At 32.4% G+C, this 18,888-nt stretch overlaps 2 protein-coding genes across 2 annotated transcripts; both read right to left on the bottom strand.

Annotated features, from left to right (window-relative positions):
• Positions 1-36: 36 nt before the first annotated feature.
• On the bottom strand, positions 37-4,651 carry LOC139098378 (centrosome-associated protein Alms1a-like). The gene is made up of 4 exons (XM_070650557.1): positions 4,514-4,651; positions 3,689-4,248; positions 1,294-3,428; positions 37-950 (listed from the first exon to the last, which is right to left on the bottom strand). Exons 1-4 carry the CDS (start codon positions 4,566-4,568, stop codon positions 635-637), a joined length of 3,066 nt encoding a protein of 1,021 aa, XP_070506658.1. The 5' UTR covers positions 4,569-4,651; the 3' UTR covers positions 37-634.
• Positions 4,652-5,130: 479 nt separating this feature from the next.
• LOC139098151 (uncharacterized) lies at positions 5,131-18,595 on the bottom strand. Its single transcript, XM_070650274.1, has 5 exons — positions 18,285-18,595; positions 18,134-18,225; positions 8,343-8,709; positions 7,913-8,059; positions 5,131-6,392 (listed from the first exon to the last, which is right to left on the bottom strand). Exons 2-5 carry the CDS (start codon positions 18,180-18,182, stop codon positions 5,744-5,746), a joined length of 1,212 nt encoding a protein of 403 aa, XP_070506375.1. The 5' UTR covers positions 18,183-18,225; positions 18,285-18,595; the 3' UTR covers positions 5,131-5,743.
• Between the last annotated feature and the right edge of the window lie 293 nt (positions 18,596-18,888).

The following is an 18,888-nucleotide window of genomic DNA, read 5'->3' on the forward strand; positions in this document are numbered from 1 at the left end:
AATTTACTTTTTGTTCATTTATTTTCAATTTCAGGACCATTTTGAACTTTGAGCAGGCTTAAAAGCTTTATTTCCACTTTTTCATTATTTGAGCATAAAATTATCCAATATTGAATGTTTAAAGCACTCATTTAAAATAGATTAATTAAGCATTGAACCAAAAAAGCTCACAAAGCTTTAAATTTCTAACGGAATTTCAAAATTCAAAATAAAAATTGTTTCAGAACCGTTCAAATGTTATCAAAATAAGGCAGTTGTGTGGTTTTATCAATAAAATTCAAACAAAAATTTAACGGTTTTTTGATATTTAAAATGCATAAAAAACACTTCAAATGTTTCAATCTACGCTGTTGTATGGTTTTGAGATTTAATTTTTTCGAGATGGGAAGTTTTCATACAAAATTCGAGTCGACTTCGAGCTCTTGATCTGCTTAATCAACTTTTCCTACATTGTCTACATGTCTAATGACAATAAGTCAGATAAAAAAAAAATCTCATTTAATTAGAAAATAAAATGCTCTTCTTTACAATATCATTAACCATTGACCTAAATTTGTTACTGAGCATCAGTTCCATACTTAGATCTAGTAAAAAATAATTTTTATCATTACAATGTACACAATTTAATTTTATGTTATTTTGTAATTAAGTTAACTGTATTCGAGAGATTTAAATTTCCTTTCAAGACGTTTCTTTGTAGATTTTTATTAAATATTTCAGTCATCAGCCGTGTCTTTCTTTTCAGATTTTTAAGATTCTCCTCCTTCTTCTTCTGCTTAACTTCAGTCAAATTTTTAACAACTTTCTTTGTCTGTAATTTTAAAGCTTTTGTGCTGAACATTCTCGTCTGTCTCAGTGGAAGTTCTGGCAAGCTGTTGAACAATTTTCCTTCCAATGACTTATCCGATGTGAGTAAGAGTAGCTTTGCTCGATGCTCATTCCGCAGTGCTCTGGGAAAATAAAAAAATGACAAGATGAGAAAATTAAATTATTTTTAATACCTAAATTGCATGCCAAAAATATTGTTAGCATGTAGTTTAAAGAACCTTGGCAGTTATTGTGTCAGTTTTGTGAATAAACAAAATTCAAAATTGAGAGGTTTAAGTTAAATCCTAGGATTAAAATATTCCATATAAATTAAATCCTATGATTAAACTAATCCCGAGATTAAAATCGAAAGTCACACAATTCGCATGCCTGACACACTAACTGACATTATTTTTGTGCGCTCTAATCGTATGCCTTTAAAAGAGACAATCACTCAACCACACATCAATTCTTTTCTGAACCTACCTCAACTTTCTCAATTCCTCAATGCAGTTTTTGCGCTGCTCGAACCGTGAAAATATATCCGGACGTTTTTTAAAGCATTTTTGCAGGTCAACGTCCTCATCAGCATCATCAAATAGAATATCATTATCATAATTTTCTTTATTCTCCTCATAATGATAATTTAATGACGCTGAATAGCTAATTTGATTGTATATATCCTTTGAGCTTTTACTTATTGTTCCATAATCATTCGACTTTTGTGGCAACGATGAGTACGGTCGAATTTTAGGCTTACTCTTCTTATCAAATGTCAATGTATATTTTATAGACGACGGTTGTGCTTGAAGTTGCTTATCATTTTGATGCTTTTGAATACGTTTTGTTACAGTCGTTGACGTTGTACCAAAATTCACATCATCCTTATCTCTGACTTCATAAATAGGTCGTGTACGGCATATTGAGTCGGTTGTTTGTGTGACTGCAACTTTTTGTTTATGTTCCTTTGAACTGACTGCCTTATGCGTCGTTGATTTTGTATTACTTTTAGCTGAGGATGAAGGCACATTTGACATGTCTGATGACTCAAATACTGATGAGGATGCAAGAGATGTAGACGTTTGGACATCCTTATTGGCAGTCATGTGTGTCCTTCTTGTTGATTTACTTCTAACTTGTGGATCTTGTGAATTGTGACTGTTTGGCTGTGTATAAGCATTTGATTCCTCATCCAACTTCTTCTGATGCTGACTGTACTTTTCAAGGAACTTCTTGTTCCTACTGTCAATAAAACTTGCTAGACTTTCAGCTTGCGATACATTCAAGTCAGATTTTGGCAGTTCCATTTTTGATCGATTTTTAATCTTTTTCATGTTTGCGTGCGAATTCCAAAAATTCATATCTGTTGCTGTTGCTGCCTTTTTTTCAGACTCACTCCTTAACGACTTTTCTTTCGTCTTAATGGACGATAAATTCTCATAAATTGGACAATTCTCACTTAATGATAATGACGTCTCATTCCTTTTCAACAAATCACGTAAATTATTTAAATGCTCAATTTCCTTCTCGATCCATTTCAATTGTGACTGCTTCTCACGTTTCACAAAATCCATTAATTGGCTTTTTGGTATCGAATTAGTGTCAAAACTTTCCTTGTTTGACGACTCAGTCGACTGTGAATTTTGATGACTGTATTCGGACTTTGTCATTGGTGCGAGGCAGTCTTTTAGTGCTTCATCTCGACTTTTTGGACGTGATGATTTCTCCTTCATTGATTTCTTATCGACATGACATTTTGAGGAATTTGTGCTGTCGATTGTGGATGTTTGTATGCTCTTTGATGTCTGTAGTTGTGTGATTTTTTGAATGACTTTTTCTGCTAAATTTCTTTTCAGTTCCGGTCGCATATTTGAGTCTAATAATGAGTTTAATAATGCTATGGCAACTTTTAATGAGTCGTCAAAGTTTGCTATGTCCTCATTTTTTAAGGATTCACTAAGCACTGAAATTTTACTGGATCCTGCCTCAGTTGCCATTGATGTGCTCTTCTTTGAGTGACTTGACTCTTTACTACTTCCAGATTCTTTTCTTTTTGGTCCCTGAACAAATTCAAAGCTTTCTGCAATTTCACTGTGATTTTGATAGACATCAAAGTCTTCTGTCTTACTTTCTATTGTATTTAATGCTGCTACATCCTTATTGGAATTTTTATATTGATTTCTATTTATTGACGATGACTCGACTTGAACACTTTTAGCTGAACTTCTTATTAAGCTTGTCTGTGATCCTTTTTCATTCACGACTGCTGTTTTTGATGATCCTGATGACATTTCTGGAATTTTTGGTGTCGATTGTGCTTCAATCTCTTCAAAATTAATTGTTGTCTGCTGTTGTGGCTGATATTTGTCCTTATATTTTTCATAAATGTTCTGCCACTTCTCCTTATTCCTACGAATGTGCTCTAATGCTCGCTCACTTTCTGACACTTTTTCATGTCGATTCTTTATAACAACAATCAAGTTTTCATTTGGCAATTGTAAACCGCGCTGATGGAAGTAGGTTTTTAGAGCATTTAATTCGTTATCGTTCAGTTCCATCGGATTATTATTGCATAACTGCATACTTGTATTTTCTAGTTGCGATATTTCTGTATCATATCCCTATATCCGCAATTATACACAAATAAATCGAAAAGAAAGTTGTTAGAATGGATGTATAATTAGATGCTTTATAAGCGCACTTGGAACTTAATTATAGATCTAAAGCTTAAGCAAATCTGAGGATTAAAATTAAATCCAAGGATTAATTTAAACTATTTTAATCCAATTTATGGAAAGTACATCCAAATTGAATTAAATAGCTTACTACTTGAAACTTATTGGACTAAAAACAATCAACATAGCAACAGTATATAACTCACAGGTATAAAGTCATCCCATTCCATTGGATTTTGTTTATTGGATACAAAACTTTCCTCATCGTTACCAGAACTTGGTGATATTTTCTTGTCGCTGCTGTTATGATGTGGTGGAATTTTCGCGCTTTTTGGTGTACATATGATTGGCTTAATCGGTTCTTCGGGTTTTTCCTCCCCGAACGATATGTCTTTGGGTAAATCAGGCAATGTGTGTGGAAGTACTGGAAAGCTTGCTGGTTGCTGTTGTGGCGGAAGTGTTATTTCAATTACTGATTCGTAATTGAATGTCTTTTTCTTATCAACCTTCTCTCCAGTTTGTTTCACAACGACTTTAGTTCCTTCCATTGGTTTAGTTGGTTCTGGAACTGGATCTTTTACGGGTGTCCTTTCTTTTTGCGATTTTGGCGGACTTTTTCGCAAATTTTCCTCTTTCTTCGCGGCTTCATTCAAATTTTCTAACGATTTGTGTTTACTACGGCACGTTCCTGTCGTTATTGGAGACGCTGTGTCTCGTTCGTCACTTGAATAACTGTTTCTTCTTAGGAATTTGTCTAATCCTCTGCCTGTAGTTTTAGTGGAAGGAATAAATTAATTAAATTATTGCTTGTGCTTTAATTGTTTGATTCTACAACTGCATGGCATTAGGAAGGAATCAAAAAACTCCAGAATTTCATTTTTTGGGTCGAGGAAGAGACTCAGATCGTACTGGATCCAGCTTTGTGAGCTAAGAAATGACAAATCATGCCAACTGGATGTCCAGCACTTCATAATTATGAATTGTTCCATAAAAATCTATGCAATTTCTTCTGTTATGCCACTAACGCTTACCTTCACCGCAGTTTTGAATGTAATTACGAAGCACACTCTTCATATTAGAATTCATTGCTGAAGATTGTCTGTTGTAGACACTTAATTACACTATAAATTAACAAAAATAAAGGCACATAAATTCGTTAGTTCGTTACACTTTATTATTATTATTGTTTGTATTTGTATGTGTGCGTGTTCGAAAAATTCGGGTTGAAATTTGAAATTTTTTTGGCCGTTATCCTAACTTTGCATAGGAGGCATCTAGGCGGGTGACATGAAATTTGTAGGTTCTTAGGAGTATTCTATACTCGTTGACATAATATCAAGGCATTTGGATGGAAATTCGTCGAGAAAATTAAGTGAAACATCTGAAACATGAATACATTTACAAAAACTCACAAACACAATCAAATGAAGTTTTAAAAATATTTCAGCCGTTATTTAAAGTGAAGTCACAGGTTCCAATTACAAAGTGAAATTGCACATTCAAGAAGATGAGGACAAATTAAGAAAGAAAATATCAAATAACCAGATGTCAAATTAAAAAGAATATCTGTAAAATTATGCAAATGATAATCATTAATTATGCAAATCTGAAAGAACTTACTTTGGTTAATTTAATTAAAAAATACAAATTAAGGTTTTTAAAGAATTTTTATTGAAAATTTTTACGTTTCTTATTTATAAGACACAATTTTCATCTTAAAATTAAGTTTTGACGACAAAAAAAAAGTGTGTACTTAACTACAGTCTACGAATATCAATTAATTAAGTATGATTACTTCCAATTATCAAATTATTTGAAAGGATTAAGTACAAAAAATTATTGAATTAAAAAAAATGTTATTAAATGCTTATGTCTTTGTGCTAACGAGAAGGCATGCAGCGGCAATACAATCGAGATAAAGGAAGATCCAACTTTTATTTCGAATTTATTACAATTAAGTCAAATAATAATGGAATAAGGGTAAATACAAGCGAGCGACTACTCCTTTTACCAATATAATTATCTTGGTAGAATTGAGTCTTTTACATTTTAATTTATAACTGATACTCTGCAATTAGCATCCTCAATTAGCACAAAATTACAGTTGTCTCACAATTAGTTTTGCTCTTTTTCTTATTTATAAAATTGAAAAAAAAAATGAAAATGATTTGAAATTAATGAGAATAAAAAAAATTAATGAAAGAACTTCGCATTTTCTCATTATTAATCTCGTAATCCTACACATCCTATACTCCGTCCGTTTACTTCTTTAATGAACGATTCGTAACATCACCAGTATTTCTTGGATGATAGACGATATCAGGCTTTTCACCCAATACCTTACTTCGTGCGTAACTTGAGTCAATTTGTAATGGCTTTTCATCCTCATGTCGTAGATTCTTTATTAAATCGGATAGTGATAGGAATGATTGGCGGTTTTCGTCATCGCTATTTAGTTGTTGTAGTCTACCTAAATCGTCAGTCAATTCACGAAGTCTTTGTTCAACGGGAATGTCTTCTTCTTCCTCAACACTTCCGCTATTGCGAACATCCAGTACACTTTCTGACGATTCTGTATGAACGTGTGTCTCTTCAGCGCTTACTGTATGATGTTCTTCTTCCTCCTCATGTACATCCTCTTCACCACCATCGTGTGATGCAGTTGTTGATGCTTCATCATGTTCCTCTGTATGCTCATCACTATCGTCAATATGATGATCATCATCAATTTGTTCTTCTTCTTCTGAATGTGGTGCACTTGTTGCTCCCATCAATGATACATAAAGTGCTGTTGTCTCTTTATATGATGGAAGTGGTGATGCTGTTGTTGTTGTTGTAACAAATGATGATGATAATGGTGTTGCTTTAGTTGTTGTTACTGGTGATACGATATTAGCGGATATCTTTCGCCTAAAGAGATAACACATATTAATGGAACGACATCTAGGTATAGTTTATCATTCATGAGATTGAAAGGTATTATTATTTATTGAAGGAATTAATTCTAATAGCAAAAAGAAAATGAGAATGCATACACATCAAGGAAGATATTAAAATTGTATAAATTTATTATAATAGTACTGTCTAATACTATAACCATTTAGAAAGAGATGGAGAAAAAAAAATGATAACAGATTATTACAGTAACAGCAACAAAAACAAAAAAAATGTAATGAATTGATCTAAATGAACTAACTTGTCCACAACCACCAATAAAATTCCGTTAATTTATTTTCTTTCTAGAATGCCTTTTTTGTTTAAGAAATTATGAATACAAACAGAGGAGAGGTATAAGAGTTAGTGTGATGGAATTAATATGGTTTTAATATAATTATATAAAAGAACTGTACTCATTCTTTTACATAAATTAAAAGCTATTAATCAATAACAGACTTACTAATATGAATTTATGGATTTGTGTCGGAGAGGTTTAACATAATTATTACTTAGAACTATCTAGGCAGGGTGATTCTTCAAATGAATATTAAATAGAAATGGAACTGTATTTTGTCCTGGATTTTTTTTTTTTTTGCGAAAGTTAAATTTGCATTTTCTTTAATGACTTAGAATCGTTTTTTGCCTTTCTCTTTAATTAATGGACTTGATATTTATCAGAATGTTGTGCCAGATCTATGTCTATACATACTTGATTTGAATAACATTCGAGAATGTTGGAAATTTGAAATTTTAGGTATCAAAATGGCAATGAACTTGAGCATTTTCGACATCTTGAGTGATCTATGCTTGCTATCTGCTTGAAATGCTGTTGAAATTGGCTTGAAACTTGCTTTAAACTCTTTAAATTTGAAATTGATAAAATTTTGAAATTTGTTGAACGAAAATCGATAAAATCTTAACGAAAATTCAAATTCAAATTCTAAATGTCCGTTAAATTTTCAATTAAGAAATTTAAATATTTTCTAAAGAAATGCCTCTCTAAAAGCAATCAATCGACACATTGATGGATGAATGGATAAATACGCGGTGTGTGAAACATTGTATGCATATGTGTGTGTTAATTATGTTAATCGAATTAGTAATTTTAAGGTAGAATATTAAATTTTTTTATAACTATATACACATTCTCCTTTTTGCAATCAAAAAAAGTAATATAATAATATAAGAGTATATAAAATTTATGGTGGAAATGGAATAAGTTAGCTCACCTAATTCATCAATTCTAATTCTTTCATTATTTTTCTTTTCATTCATAAATTCTCTTTTTCGTGTTTTAAAAACTATAAATTTAATTTCAATATCTTGTTTTTTTCATCATAAGATATAAATTATGGATTTATGCGAACTTCTTTAAATACAATTAATAAATTTGTAAAAATTTTTGTTTCTCATTCAAAATGAATCTTTTTTTTTTTGTTTTTTTTCGTGTGTTTGCTTCTTGATCTTTCTGTTTTTAGCTTAATTAAATTTACCCCTGAGATGAGCTGACGGGTATACTTCCGTAATTATAATAGTAGCATCGCGTTTGTTCACATATGAAATCTTTAACTTGTAAGCAATCATCAGCTTCCCACTTGAGAGACGGTGCTTTTAGTAACACGCAATGCTTATCCAATGGTCTACATGGGGAAGAAACACAGAGAGAATAAATTAATAAATGAGATACGAAATATATATACACAAAAAGAACCGTAAGGAATTTTTATTTGCATCTTTTGCAATTTGAGTTTTTTTGGGGGTCTTCGATTTGAATAATTGTTGAATTCTGAAAAAATCTGGCTTTCTTTGATTAAATCGATTTTCAAAATTTTCAAAATTTTAATATCCTCAAATATTCTCAAAATAGTTCAATCATTCAAACCGAAGACCCCCCAACAATTCTTTGTCATGTCTTAATCTTACCTTCTTGTATCGTCTCTTGCTGTTCTCTGTGGTGCTGTATTACCATTATGATCAATTGAATCAGCATGTAGATCATGATCAAAGTAATCAAATGTTGAATTAAATGGTAAACCAGTACTCATCCATAAGAACATTCCAGTTCCTAAACGATTACCCGAGGTCCAGTAATCAAAATCACCAAACTTAGCATTCTTAAGATATTCAACCATTCCGTTATATTTCTCTCGTGAATCAAATGATGCAAGTTGAAGACCAAGTGATCGACAATATTGATATGCAAGATAATAATTCAATTCAGGTGAATACGGATTCATACGTGAGATATAATACTGGACACCGTCCAATTGAATCGTCATTATTCGTTGACCTAGAAAGATTATGTAATAAAAAAAAAGACAGAATTAATGGCAAAATAAAAGAAAAAATTCTCCAGGTGTCTCATTAATGTAAAATTAGCATGCAGTCAGGCATGACATCATTGAAGCATTTGATAATCTTCTTTCATTTTTATGAATATGGGTACGTGCTGCCTCGCGAAATTTAAAATTGAAATCGCCTAAGATTACGTCATGTATGTGCGCGAATTTTGGATATAGAATTTCATTATAAAAAGGAATTGAGAAATTCATTAAAAATTCACGACACAAAATGTATGATAAAAAGGCATAAAGTTCCTCCTCCTCCAATTCCAGTCAGTCTCTCTCTTTTTGCCAAGGGTTAAGACTTAATTCATTTCTCATATCAAAATCTGACTTTTTTTTTTGCATGTCTCATTTTAATAAGAACATTATGAATTCCTCAAAAAATGTCAACAGCCAATTCTTGTGCATTAGCGTTTCCTCTCTTAATCTTTTTCACAATGAAAAATTTGCGGTAAGAAGAAATATTGTCGTACGATTGAATTATGCAAAAATTATGGTTAGAATATTTTATTTGTCTTTGAATAAAATTTCATTGATTTAATGCTTGGAAATTTGTGTTTTATTAGCTGTTTGGGTTTGCTTCGAGCTGAATATTTAGATTCTTTTGTAATATTGAGAGATTAGAATTGAAACAGCTTGATGCCTGCTTGATACTATCTTGTTATTGGTTTATTAATAGATATTGAAGCTACAATTGTGCTTTTCGGGCCAAGTCGAGTAATCGATCTAAAATATGGCGCTATGAAGGCGTGACTCTGGCATAATGCGTAATCTAAACCGAATTTGGAATCAAGTCAGAATTGTGTTGTTCTGAGGTTGCATTTATGATTGATTAACTGACTTGTAGTATTGTATTTGTGTATCCACAAGCTTCCATATCTATTTATTAACCATTAACTAGATAGTATCAAGCTGTTCGAGATGCTTGTAAGCTTTAGAATTGGAACTTTTAGGCATTTAAAAGTGAAAATTGTTCAAATTTGGACTTGTCAACATTATTTAAACTTTGAAAAACCGTTAAAAAATTGAATTTCAAAAATCATTAAATCTTTTAATATAAACAAATTAGTTCTGGATTTAAATTGTATTATATGCTACGTCTTGGTTTATTGCTTCTTAATTATTATGATCTATAGCACGAGAATTTCATAGAGTGGAACGATGCGGTAAATCTCATCATTTGGCTTCCTCCAAAACTGCAGGGTGGCATACAATTAATACAGGTCTGAAGTTTTGAAGGAATTATGAGGTACCGCCAAAAACTGCAGGTCTACGCTAACCTGATCGGCTTAAATTAATCATGGCAGTTAATTGGTTGTCATTTGGCGTTCTAGTGGCAATAATCATGGTAACTGATATTAATTTTATTTTATAAAAATTTTATTGCAGCTACCATGATTTTTATAAAATAAAATTGATGGCAGATACCATGATTATTGCCACTTGGCTGCCATGAAAAGCTAATGCCGATAGGGTAAAAAGAAGGAAATGCAGGGCTGGGGCTCTTGACCCAAATTAATATCCGTTAAATTGTCTAACATCAGGCATCAATGTGACGTCAGGTCACCTACATACCATTTTAATAATCTTCCGTTAAAACGGCTACGTATCTATGCCTCAACAACTATGTAGAACTCGAAGCAACTGATCAAATAATTTTCAAAAATTCGCAAATAAACTGACTCATCGCAGCAATCATTTACCTTGAAAATAATTTAATTCATCAGACACAACCGTCAACATAACATAAAGGAAATTCCTGTAGACAAAATGATTAGCCATTCAGGTGAGTTTACAGCAAAGAATTTTTAGCAAATAAAAGTGAATTTCATCACAGCGACACCCAGATCATAATAATTTTTTTGTTCATACATACAGCAACAACATACACGAGCATTATGAATCAAATTCATTGAGTGTCTTGCTAAAACAATCATTAATGCACGTACAAAAGAAGAGAATTTACTTCTTATTCTTATTCTGGTTCTTTTCATGATCGAAGAAGAAATAATTGAAAAAAAAGAGGAGAAAGAGCCTCACGACAATCATGAATCAATTTAAAAAATACCTTTGTTCTCGGGTACTGACTAAGATATTCTAAGTGCCTCGTTTTGTGTTCAATTTTTCAATATTCTATGTGCCCATGACGAATGGGAAGTAATTCCATTCTCAAACATAATTTTAATTCTATTCATGTTCAATTCTTGTCTTTACAAAATTGGATATTCTTAAGCTCATCTCTCACGAAAAAATAATATATTAATAATAGATATAATGAAGCTGCGGCGCACATACATAGACTAACTAAAAAATCGTCTGATTCTAATTGACTTTCAATTGCTGGAAGCAACAAAAAAAAAAGGATAGAAGTTTGTTGTGCTGCTCATAATGAATTGGCTGTGGGAATTTGAACATCCGATACGAATCGATCGTCTTTTTTTGCATCAGATAAGGTTTAAGTGGGAGATACAGAAGATGAATGAACAAAAAAGAGACAATTGAAATGTGTTGTGCTGCAAAATGAGTAAAAGAGTGTCTGATTAGCCTGAAGCTCTTTTTTTGTGATGTCCAATAATAAAAAATGACTTTTGAGAACATTGAAGGCATTCAAAATGAAGCTTCTTCATTCCCCACGCCAATTCTGCTGCTTTTAAGTGTCTTGATTTAATAATAAGCACTATCGCAGACAGATGATATATCGAATGGCAATTGCTGTGCGCGCAAAATTCTCTTTTTTTCTTCTTCTACACCGCGTGTACGTTCTTTGACTCGATAGTGAGTAGAATACTTAAAACAATAAAGGAAACTAAACATTTCCTGTCAATTTTCATACGTATAAAACATATTTACAGTCTTCATTGCCATTTCTTTGGTTTCTTGCCTTCTTATTTTGCCTCGTACATTTACATTAATTCGAATTAAAAAACCGTTGCGTTTTGGTGACACGGTAAGGTAATGTTGGTGGTGCTGGGTAGTCTTCGGTTTGAATAATTGTTTCTGAAGCTTGAAGTCGGAGACTCGAGTATTTTTATATGAGAAAGTTGGCTAGAGACGATTCGGATGTCGACTTGGGATTGATTTACAAAATCTATTTTAACTGAAATTTGAATTCAAAATTTCCGTTATAAAATATTCGAACTCGAAGTTCATTTTAAATAAGATTCGACTTCGGATATTTTATAACCGAAATTTTGAATTCAAATTTTGAGACCAATATTTTCGGTCAAATTTGATTTTGTACCTTAAGGATATCAGCAAACAGACAGGTGACTGCACTCAAGGCAGACACTAGCATGCAAAGAGTGTGTTCTCAAGAACAGAGTACGCTGAGAGCAACGCTTACGAGCATACTCATTTGGTATCCTTAAGGTGAGCAAGCCCTCGAAAGCATGCTCTTTGCCTACTAGGGAGAATGTTTGAAAACCTAAGAACGAGAGCTAAGATTCTAGCAAAAAATACAACTTTGCCATGATTTTTGTTCGATCGAGATTCGAACTCATGCCCTCCGTATTTGCAAGTAACTCTCAAGCTCAGTTTGAGTTCTTAACAATTGAGCTACCGAGGGTTATTATGAAGCGTGACAGATTGCTGACTTGAATCTTTTTCTGTATGTTGGGCTCAATTCACACTTCTTGTTGGACCAAGCATCAAATCCAATAATGCACTACCAGAGTGTGGCTTTCTCAAAAACGACCGTTTTTTTGACCTTTACTTTTAATTTTCTTCGTAACGGAAATTTGTATTTTAAAATAAGTTAAGTTCGAAATGTTCGAATTTTTCGACAATCTAATGTCGAATTTGAGACGGCCACACTCTGTGCACTACATTGTCTAAACCAAATTCCTTATTCAAATCGAGGACCCCCATCAACACAAAATTGTCATTAGTGCATTAACATTTCCACAACATTGCAAATAACATAAGATGAACAATGGTGTTGTTAATGTAATGCAACAGAACAGAATCAATAGAAGAGGTAAAAGAACTGGTTAATAGCTAATTGAATAGAGTCGATAGCATTTTTCATTCATTTACCTATTCCATAAATCTTCTATTGAACATAATTCTTGTTTGTGCGGGAGAGTCATCATTCTTATTATATATATATATATTTTTTTTACAAGAATGCTCGACTATGAAATAAACAGAAATCACAACATAAAAATAGAGTGTGCTGCACATAATAAAATTTATGGCCATTCAATTCCTCCTCTGGATATCTCTTTTTTTCACAGTCTTGTATATACTCTTCAACATCCCATCTAATGGATGGGGATACACAATGGCAACAACACAAAAGCTTCAATAAGAATCTCTTTAATGCGGTAGATAAAGTAAGAACTATAAAAGAATACAGAAGATGAAGCATATATGATGATTTAAGAGTCAATAATTTTTACTTGAGATCGAATTTGTGAAGTTTTTAGATTAAGCTTGATGGAACTGACGTGCAAGTTTCTTGGAAGAGACGTGCCTTTCGACTGACTCTGTTGGATTAAGGCTTTGAATTGTTTAAGTTGTGGATCAGGACTCGGAATAGTGATTATCGGTAATTGGATTTGATTTGTGGGAATTTTGATCGCTGGATGTTGGTTACTGAGAGGAGAAGCTTGTGATTTGTTTGTGGGAATTGGAAATGATGTTGGGAATTGAACCTACGTCTTTGACTTAAGAGAATATCAAAGGATATCGATTAAATGATTCTTGACTATTGAGCTACAAGGAATATTCAATTGTCTTGCTAAATTCGTCAATATAAAGCAAAGCACTCTAGATTCTCAATTAGAACTACATTCTTAGTCCTAAGAATAACTAAGATCCCAAACAACAAGATCCAGACAATCTAGATCTTAGATTACAGCAAAGCAACAAATGAACAAAAATAACAAAACTGTTGAACTCAATATGTATCCACTCCAGAAGATGTACAATAAATCATGACAATGTTGAATTCGAATGTTCAATTAAAGCAATATTTGCAGATATTTTTTTTTGTCATCTCATTCCATCCATATAAGTCAGTGAATTCGTTGATTGTTTGCACAGCAAGAATAGTTCTCAAGCCTTCATTTCTATTTTAACAAACAATGCGATCTTCTAGGCTAGATATAAGATATTCACGTTCTCATGACGTTAAGATAAATAAAACAAAGAAAGCAACAAGCTAGAGATTTTCGATAGTGAGTAAACATCGTGCTCTAAAAGTGCCATGAAACAGCATAAAAAAAAATATAGAATAAAATTTAAAATTTCAATGAACTGTCAATGCTGAATATACACAATTCATGTTGATATTATTGGCGCCATTAATAAGCAACAAATCATATCGTGAAGATGATATAATCGCCACGTTTTATCTCACGATCATCATAATTCATCTTTTATTGCCGACGCATTAAAAAAACATCATAGTACAGCATACGAAATATTCTGATGATCTTTTCTTTCTTTTTTTATTTTTTATTCATCATCTCTTTCACAAATAAAACTAGCAAACTATTCTGTTAATAGTATTCGCTTTCCTGCCATTCCCGCATAATTTTCGAGAAATGCGAAGCGAGGAGGAAAAAGTTCTTTATTTTTTTTTATCGACACAAAAAAAAAAATGTCAGAAAAAATTATTCAACATTTTTTTAATGTGAATGACCTAAGGAAGCGTTTGTAAATGACGTCTTTCAAAAGATCGGATTATTGGATACTGCCGATTAGTGATCTGAGGGATTTTGAATTTTTGAAGTTAACTCCGAACAAACAAGGAACATGCTCTTGAGTATGCTGACAAAATTGAGTATACTCATTGACCGCTTATGGAATAGAATGTAACCCTTCTCACGCCTAATTCAATGGACACTATACCTTTCCTTAACAAAAAATTTGGCCTTATTTTATTGGAACATTGTGAAATCTTGAGAATTGAGCACTATCTACGTGAATATACTGGTGTTGTCATTAGTGTAGCCAAAGAATTGATGAAAGGATGCTCTTGATAAAGACAATATTGCATTTAATACTGCTAACTGTCAAGTAATGACCAGTGACAGAGCCAGTTTCAAGAGTCATCTAAAGAAAGTATCTAAAGGACATAGGTTCGATTCCAACTAGTGGCTAGTCTCTCTGAATATAATTTACATTCAAATGATCTGCAACATGACTGTTGTGTCGTTACATGAACATGCAGAACATAGAACCCAGACCTTCGAAAATGACTATGACTTAGACTGAGATTTTAGTGTGAAAAAATTTGCGAAACACTGTGTTTTAATCATTAAATTTAATAAATTCGTTTGTTTACTATGCGACATTTGTGGACATACTGTCTTATTTATTGGAATTTTTAGGATTTGAACATTTGGAACTTCGTACTGAGCAGATCTCGAAGTCGAGTCGAGTCGACAAGAAAAAACCAACTCGACTCGTGTCGACTTGGAGTCGGCTACATTTGAGTGGAGTCGAGTCGACTTTGGGCTCTGGTACTGAATGCTATCTCAAAGAAATATCAGCATTATTAGTAAAATATTGAGACTTAATTGTGACAGAAAGACTGAAACACCCAGAATAATTCATATTTTACAAAAATAATAGACGGCACTTATGAACGACCCCCCAAAGGCTAATTCTCTTATTTTGTTGTGCTTAAAAAAATTTATATAAAATTATAAAAATTAACATCAGACGATTTCATTAAAACTGATTATGAGAAATTCTCGAACATATCTGCCAATAAAGCAAAAGAAGGGAATGAAGATGAAGACGGAAAGTATGGGATGATGTTGAGAGAATTAAATAGAGATATAGACATAGAATAAAAAGGATAAGAAAAGAAGATAAATTGCGTAAGATGTTTGTTTTGCTATTTATAGCCAATTACACATTTTGCGATCACTTTGCCCCGTTTCTTTTATTCTTATGTCCGTATTACTTATTTTAATGCCGTCAAAGATTACCTGCCATAGTCTTATTATTATTACATGCAATAAGAAACGAGAGTAGAAAATAGTACACATACAATGCCTGATACATTTAATTGCATCATCGGCGCGAGAGAGATGCATCGGAAGCAGCATGAGCAAAAATAACGAGTTCGGCATAGGCGAAGTGAATTACAAAATAATAAAAAAAAAAAAATGAGAGGAAAGAAAAATGCGAAAATAACGAATGGAAATCACTATGTAATGAAGTGATAGACATCGAGCTGCCTAGCTATTGCCTACTACCTCAATGTATAAATGCACATGTATACATATAATATTTACAAAACCGTTAACGGATCGTCAATTGATATCAATGGACTTGTTGCCATTCCAGCAATATTTCTTGTTCTAAATTCAATTACTGACTAACAAATCGTCTTCATTGTGCGATCATTTCATTGGCGCACAATACACGAAAAAGAATAGAATAGAATATATAAGCATTTATTGACACAATCCCTCTACTTGATAGTTGCTCTTTTCTCTTTCTCTCACCTTTAGTGAAATGGTATGTTAAGTGCCATGCAAAGTGATACACGACTGTGTCGTGTGTTTGTGCATTATAAAAAGTAATACATGAATTGTATATCTCTGCATCGACCGGAATGTTAATAATATTTTAATTAACAACTATTCAAATGCCATTCAGAAAAAAAAATTTTTAATTCTACAAGTATGCTCAGTTCTTTTTTTTCCGTTAAGAAGGAGCTTCGATTTCCGGCTGATGTGAGTCATAAAAAAATATAAAAAAAAAATTTCTTCATGCTTATGCTTAAATATTTATATAGCTGCTAAAAGCGGCCTTTCATACACAATTTCCCTCCGTTTATGGCATACGAGAAATGAAGACGTGTATTTATGTAAAGGATATTTTATCATCATCATCATCTGGGTATTATTTGCTTTCCTTTTCCTCTACTCTCATCTTCATGTGAGAAACTTCATAGATTCCCTAATAAAATACTTAAATATTCTTTACATGTTTATGCATGAGATATTCTCTTATTCCGTCAAATTTATTGTGTATACATTTACCGAGATTTTATTTTATTTCTTTTTTTATTTGGGGGCTATTATCCTTAAGGTAAAGGATGGTATATTTTGTGGTCTGGCTGACTGTCTTAACAGAGTACTAAGGCTTTTAGTAACCAGTGTAGTAGAAAGCCTAGTAACCAGATCTATAAAATGCTTAGTTCTAAGGATGCATTAAAAGCATAGCTTAAAGCTGATCTCGATGTTGACTCGGATTTTGGATGAAGCTGAATCGAGTCATTTTTTCATACAAAACTCCAGTCAACTTCGAGTCCTGTAGAATTAGATTAAAGAGTGGAGTCAACTTGAGTCAACTTTTCCATACAAAACTCGAGTCGACTTCCAGCTCTGGCTAAAAGTTGATTCGGATTTTGTGAGGACAAAGTTGATTCAAGTCAAGTCGATTCCGTATTAAATTTGAGTCAACTTCAAATTCTGTTTATGGCAATTCATATAAATTCCAAGTGGAACAGAGTGTGATAAGTAAAAAGTACTTAAAGTCATAAATTTAATATTTCATGACAAGTTACACAAATTTTCAATTAGTACGATTTAATCGCTTAGATATTGCTTTCCCGAACAGCACAAAACAGTCGCTAAAACACCGTTACGTTGCCTTATTTAAGGCAAAACATAAAATTCTCTTGATGGCACCGTGACGAATGATACCGTACCATTTTTACGGCGTAATACGCGATTCACTGTGGTCTACTCAACAAAAACCCGCCTTGTGTCGCTCGGGTTTATCAGTAGCAGGACGACAACCTGACGACACTGCGATGACTGTTTTTTTGATCAATTTAAAGGATGATAAATGAAATTTGACACAGATTATCGTTCGAGATGTCAAGTTTATTGCTAGACATATTCATGCCCAATTAATAACAGTTTCTTCAATTTGAGAATTAATTTTGCTTCTTCCTTATGATTCCTTTTTTCTTAAAATGGCTTAAAATTCCCTAAAAGCAAAGAGACCGCTTTCTAGAACCGTATAGGCCTTTCTGTAATATGAAAACATATTCATTGCCTTTTAGGTATGTCTTATTAAAATCCTAACCGACCAACTGCATTGCCTAATCGAAACTAAATGTCACTGAATTTTTGCTTAATAATTTCAACTTTTTCACTCAATTTATGAATTTAAATTAAATCAAACTAAAATTAACATGCGCCTTTTGCGTCACGCGAGCTTCATTATTGATGTCATACTTTTTTAAGTCGAGAATAAAAAAAAGAAAGGAACCTTTCCGTTCCTCACTTAATTTTTACGACCATCGAAAAAAAATCTTTGACTTTATGGGACTTTACATCTTTTTTATTATTTAAAGGGATATATTGTAATGGGTAATATGATATCATTTCTTACCTGTTGCAGCCACACATAACACACTGAGCGAGAATAATAATTTGATCATTTTTGGATGCTTATTTCCTTTAAACTAAACTCCTTTATGTTATCTATTTTTTTGATTTTAATTCTTTTAATTTCTTTTTTTTTGCTTAATTTTGTTATTTACTTTTTCTTTTAACGAGTCTCACTTCCTTCTCTTTATCTGTTGTGACTTTACACGAGTTCAATATGCACTCAACTGTAAGCACTTGATTGATTCTTTTATTTCTTTTTTTGTACTTAAAAAAATGCTTCTACATTTAAAGTGAATTTGTGAAAAAAAAAATCTCAAGAACAAAATAAAGTTAAGAATGGAAACAAGAGGAACAAGTTCTCGATAAATATCAATGAAATAAAATCGAAGTGAATGGAACTATTTACTTTAAAATAACTTTCTTTCCGAGACAAGCTCCTCTTCACTAGTCACCGAAATCAAAGTCAAGTTCAAATGCTTGGGCAATTTCACGATACCTTCATTTTATATCAAATGCCCCCACCACTATTACATACATACAATCTCTCTTCTTCAGTTCTTTACATCCATCGGGGTTTCGGGATGGGAAAAAAAAGAAAGAAATGAATAATAATAAAAAACGATATAAAGAATCGTTCTTGTGGCTGTTTTTAGCTTATTTTCCGTTAAAATGTGCTGTGAATTTTGAGGCTTTGTCCATTTCTTGGGCTTTTCTTGTATGTATCATATGTAGAGGGGGTGAAATTTGCTTTATCAT

The sequence above is a fragment of the Chironomus tepperi genome, unplaced genomic scaffold, assembly GCF_022539635.2.
Source record: "Chironomus tepperi strain 1889 unplaced genomic scaffold, CSIRO-AGI_Ctep_v1 contig_445, whole genome shotgun sequence".
NCBI lineage: Eukaryota > Metazoa > Arthropoda > Insecta > Diptera > Chironomidae > Chironomus > Chironomus tepperi.

Coding starts and splice junctions, on each gene's coding strand:
- LOC139098378 (XM_070650557.1), bottom strand. CDS start 4,568: ATGAATTCTAATATGAAGAGTGTGCTTCGTAATTACATTCAAAACTGC. Junction 4,249..4,513: donor CATTCAAAACTGCGGTGAAG/GTAAGCGTTAGT, acceptor CTAAAACTACAG/GCAGAGGATTAGACAAATTC. Junction 951..1,293: donor GAGGAATTGAGAAAGTTGAG/GTAGGTTCAGAA, acceptor TTATTTTCCCAG/AGCACTGCGGAATGAGCATC.
- LOC139098151 (XM_070650274.1), bottom strand. CDS start 18,182: ATGATCAAATTATTATTCTCGCTCAGTGTGTTATGTGTGGCTGCAACA. Junction 8,710..18,133: donor GTTATGTGTGGCTGCAACAG/GTAAGAAATGAT, acceptor TAATCTTTCTAG/GTCAACGAATAATGACGATT. Junction 6,393..7,912: donor CCCGTCAGCTCATCTCAGGG/GTAAATTTAATT, acceptor TTATCTCTTTAG/GCGAAAGATATCCGCTAATA.